Consider the following 4526-nt stretch of genomic DNA (forward strand, 5'->3'; position numbering starts at 1 on the left):
TACAGGACGATCAAAGCGGCATTTCGTTAGCCTACAGCCAGAAGTTCAAATGCAATGTGTGGCAAAAGGCCCGTGAACGCCTCCTTCTTCCTAAAAAATTATTTCACACTAGACTTGAGAGCTTAAAAGTGTTTTGGGTTCTCTCAGCACGGGTATATGGCATTTCTCCTGCTCGTGGCAGTACTTTCACCAGAGGCTCACCTAATTCACTTTTGCCGCACGCAAAACTCTAGCTGCGGCATCTAATCAAGGAACAAAGACTTTCGCTTTTGCAAATTCAAAAAAACAATTGGGTATTCGCACTGCGCATTGTAGCGCTTGCTGTATTTTGTCCTAATTCCGCTGGAAGGGGCTTCAAAGACGCTACAATACTAGTGAATTGCTGTGCGCCTGTTTCTGGCGAAGCCCCAGTGTCAAACTAGCAGCCGCACCGCATATGCCTCAGCAAAAAGCCTCTAAAACATATAAGATGACCTGTGCATTGGTGCACTGATGGAGCACAACAAGGGTAGCAACGTTCTCCACATCCCTCACTTAGCTGCAGTAACGCATGCGCTGCCTTGCACAGCCTTGACATTGCAGTGGGCTGGCACAAGCAGAGCCAAAGACCATGGTAACCTTATGTAGTAACTGCCTCTCGACGTTGTTTGGCCGGAATATCTTCGCTGCTACTAATCAGTGAGCGAATTGATAAGCCGATCATGAGGAAGTGAGAGCCGGCGCATTCTGGTGGAAAAGAGTGTAGGAGCTCAGGCAGCGGTACTCAATATGGGGCAGGCGATTCAGAATGTCTTCTTGGGCCAGCGTCTGATTTAGATCCGACGAAAAATAGTAAAGAATGAGAGACACCAAGGGAATTTCAGTCATCTGCACCATTAGAGTCAGTTCATCAGCCTCCGTAACGTCAGCTGAAAGACAACCACCGCAGGACAGAAGAATGGATGTTCAGTCCGTGCTATGCAAAAGCTGCGCATTGATTACAGGATTTGGCACATTGCAGAGATGTCGACTGGAGTGAGTAGGATCTACAGTTGCAATCGCGTGCCTCCTGAGCTTCGGAGCAGGCTGTGCGGAGGAGCTGAAGGAAGCCAGAGATTTTAAAAGGTTGAGGCAAAGTAGAATCACAAAAATGACTCAGCAAGCTGAAATTAAACGTTCAAGTTAATTTATAGAGAATTCCAGTCTCCGCGAAGCTCACTCGTCGATATGTTCAATGTCGTAGACCAGTGCAATCCAATGTGTTCAGGGAAACATATAAACACTGGACGATCGCGGAAAACGTCTTGTCCCCGAAATATGGCCTGAACAAAGAACGAGTGGTAGGTACTGCTTCGTGTGAGTCAGCAATTTGACAGTGAGTTGACGAGAACAAAGAAAAATAGCCAAGGCTTCGTGCTTAAAATAGGAGAAGATGCGAACGTTTATATAGGCACAGAAGAGACAAAACTGTTCCGAAAAGATTGTGATATTGTAACACCGAGTGCAGTAAGAACTCCACTGGGCATACCTGCCAGGCGAATAGAGCAGCAGGGAACCGCTTGATGCATGCTGGCTGCCCCGGTGTTCTGTCAACAGCGGACTCGTACACGATTCTCAACTTATTTTCAGCTCCTGCACACGACTCAAGACGTACTCCAACGTAGTGTGTCAACGGAGGACAACCCTCAAGATCTTTCACGAGGATCATTTTCGGCGAATGTGCTGTCAGATCCCTTACCGATATCAAGTCGAACACTCCAATCAAAATAGGTACCGCAGACAAATTTCGCAGGAAGCGACTCTCTCAAGGCAATCTTCAAGTTGCTAATGCGCCATTGAGCTGCGCTTAACAAGTCTGAAGGCAATGCACTGGAAGACAAGCCTACTTCCGTATCACGTGGTGGCTGTAATGGTGGCTCACTCCCACTGGGTGCCAGTATGAACTATGCCGATGTGTCGACTGCTTGGCACTCGTGCCAGGAAATTCTTTGTGACACTTGCACCTTATCAAACGATCAAAAGCACGCTGACAGTGTATTTCACGTGTTTAAGGCAATACTCCATGACACAATCTACACATTGAACTGCCAGAGTAGGATTTCTGCGCTGCTACCAGCTGATTGTAAACAGATGAATCGAAACGACGAGAATTTTTCTTACTCGACGGGACAGCTCCTAAGGGTGTATCTTCGTCTCGGAAGATAGAGAGAGCCCCTGGCTCTACAGCCCAATCCCACAATTTGCAGTCTCTCAGAAGCTCACACACTGTGTCAAATGAGCTCCAGTCAACGACGAATCGAACAATCAGATCAGCATCTGTATTATTGTCGCAGCGTCGGCATAGCTCCCGGACCATGTACACTATTTGGTTCCGGGGCATCTGCAGCAGTTGCTGCCTTGACGATGGCGCTCGCACGACATCAGCAAAGCGCTTAACGATATATCCGCAGACTTGGCGAGACAGCTCCTTGTGATGAGCCACTTCATCATGCGTCAGAATACGAGCGCAATTTTGAACTGAAAGCTGATCCACGATGAGCGAGAGACAATCATCAATGCTCAGGCAGTTCACTTCTAAATTGCGGGCCTCGGCCAAGACCTGTGCAGACAACGCGAACTGAAGATACAATGATGTAAAATGCTGTGTGTTATTTTGCAGTAGGTGCAGAAAATTCTTCCGGTCAATCTGAATGTAATTTATTCATTGAACGTGTCATGAAAAGCATGCTTTTGCATAATGTGAGCTACACACAATATTCTTGTCATACTTTAACTGTCTAGTTTTCCTAGTGCCCGTCGAAATCGTGTTTTTCGGTACCTCTAAGACAATTTCGGGGTCTGTTCCCGCTTCTATGTCTGCACCGTACATGCAGCGTACAAGCTGATGCACCACAGGCCAGCGCTGCTGAAACTCAATGCGCTTTGCAGTCTCCGGTCCGCAGAACAACCTCTTAAAGTATTCGCTACAAGCGGCGAGGACACACTGGTGGGCGCGCAGCTCCTGCATGTAGTCGAAACTTAACGACAAGTTTTCGACGAGTTTAAAAGGCTGACGCGGCTTTGCTCAAAACTTGAGTTCCTCTTTCAAGGCTCTGTGTCTCTAAATCCGAATGATACGTGCACTGGTTAATAAAACACTATCTAGTTTTCCGCTATGAGTGTACAGACCTAAACCTCGATAGTGGAGCCATTTGAAGGCCTTCTTAACCAAATAAGAGGCAATGTGCAAAAGGCTCGAGGGTAAGTGTAAGGGCTGAAACATTGTTAAGTTTTGCAAAAGCATTCTCTAACGGCTCCAATTTTTATTGTCGTGACTCATTTAGTGAGCTGGAAGCAAAAGACTCACTCTGTTCTCTGCAACAATGACAACATCAAATAGAGGCTCAAACGAAGGCTCGGCAAGCAGCGCAAAAATATTTTGCTGGAAAGTTCGAAGCCGGCCGTATTGGTTGGTTTGTTTGCGCTGCCGTTCTGCAGAGCCGCCGACATCTGGTCCACAGGGGATTCCCTGACCACAGACTTTTGCTGCGTGAGCCATTTTACGCTTTGCCCCTCTGAGCCTTCAGTCCCTTCCAGTTTCGTGTTTCTTGTAGCTTTGCTGTTTGCGCAGAAATGGATTCCCACACGTACTGCTAATGTTACTATGCTGGCTAATGCAGCCTCTCTTTGCCCACTGGACTGTTCTTTGTGCAGCACGGCATTGAAGGCAACTTTCTATGCATCTCAGGGCCCATACAATAATAGCTCACAACGAAAAGGTTTAGGGTGGTGAGGGATCGGCACCTCGTTGCTTCATAAGCTTCTCTGAAGCAGATGTCTCTGAGTGGGTACTTTTGGGTTACGCGTGTGAACGTCAGGAAGGCGATAGCCTGTGTAAGCTATACAGTTTCTGAGGACCGCTGTTGGATTGATGTAACAAGTGTGGGATGCTAAAGAGGGATTCGAATAGCTTCGAAAGTTTAAGCTTCGACAAAATGGCGGATTAAGTTGAGTAAAGCATCATGCAGACACGCCGTTTCCTAGAATAGGTGAGCTGAAAAATTCTTCAGATGAAGAAAATTCAAAGTTGAGTGAAAATTTTGAATCTTCTTGTGAGCAAGCTTCAAAGTTTACATGATGAACAGTAGCCTGAACGAATGCCCTCTACATGCACTCGAAACTTTCGGCGGGGCTTGATTCTGACCAAGGGGTGCCATGTGTGTACAACTTGAAATGCAGATCATCCAAGCCAATAAAGAGAGATTGCAAAAAACAATTTTAAAGCCATTTGTTTGTTTCTACACAAATGCTCCATCGTGTAAATGTTGCCGGATAATAGTTGTGCCGGAGAATAATTGTAGTATCAGGAGCCGTTCCAGAATCGGCTTTGGCTTAATGCTGTAGAATCCCCATTGGATACTCAGAACGTTGCTCTTCGTCAGAAAGAAAAATAAAGGCATTCTGTGGATGAAATCACTGAGTAAGAGGTTAGCGTACACATTCGCCAGTTCGAATCGGTGTGCGGCTGTTTCGCCTGATTGAGTGATCCTTGCATTGTTGAGCTGACG

At 46.6% G+C, this 4526-nt stretch overlaps 1 protein-coding gene across 1 annotated transcript; it reads right to left on the minus strand.

Moving 5' to 3' along the window:
• Positions 1-699: 699 nt before the first annotated feature.
• ENH_00080160 (hypothetical protein, conserved) lies at positions 700-2986 on the minus strand (the record flags this gene model as incomplete). Its single annotated transcript, XM_013577785.1, has 4 exons — positions 700-908; positions 1718-1834; positions 2140-2596; positions 2798-2986. 4 exons carry the CDS (start codon positions 2984-2986, stop codon positions 700-702), a joined length of 972 nt encoding a protein of 323 aa, XP_013433239.1.
• Positions 2987-4526: the final 1540 nt, after the last annotated feature.

Source organism: Eimeria necatrix, genomic scaffold (genome assembly GCF_000499385.1).
Source record: "Eimeria necatrix Houghton genomic scaffold, Enh_scaff867, whole genome shotgun sequence".
NCBI classification, from domain to species: domain Eukaryota; phylum Apicomplexa; class Conoidasida; order Eucoccidiorida; family Eimeriidae; genus Eimeria; species Eimeria necatrix.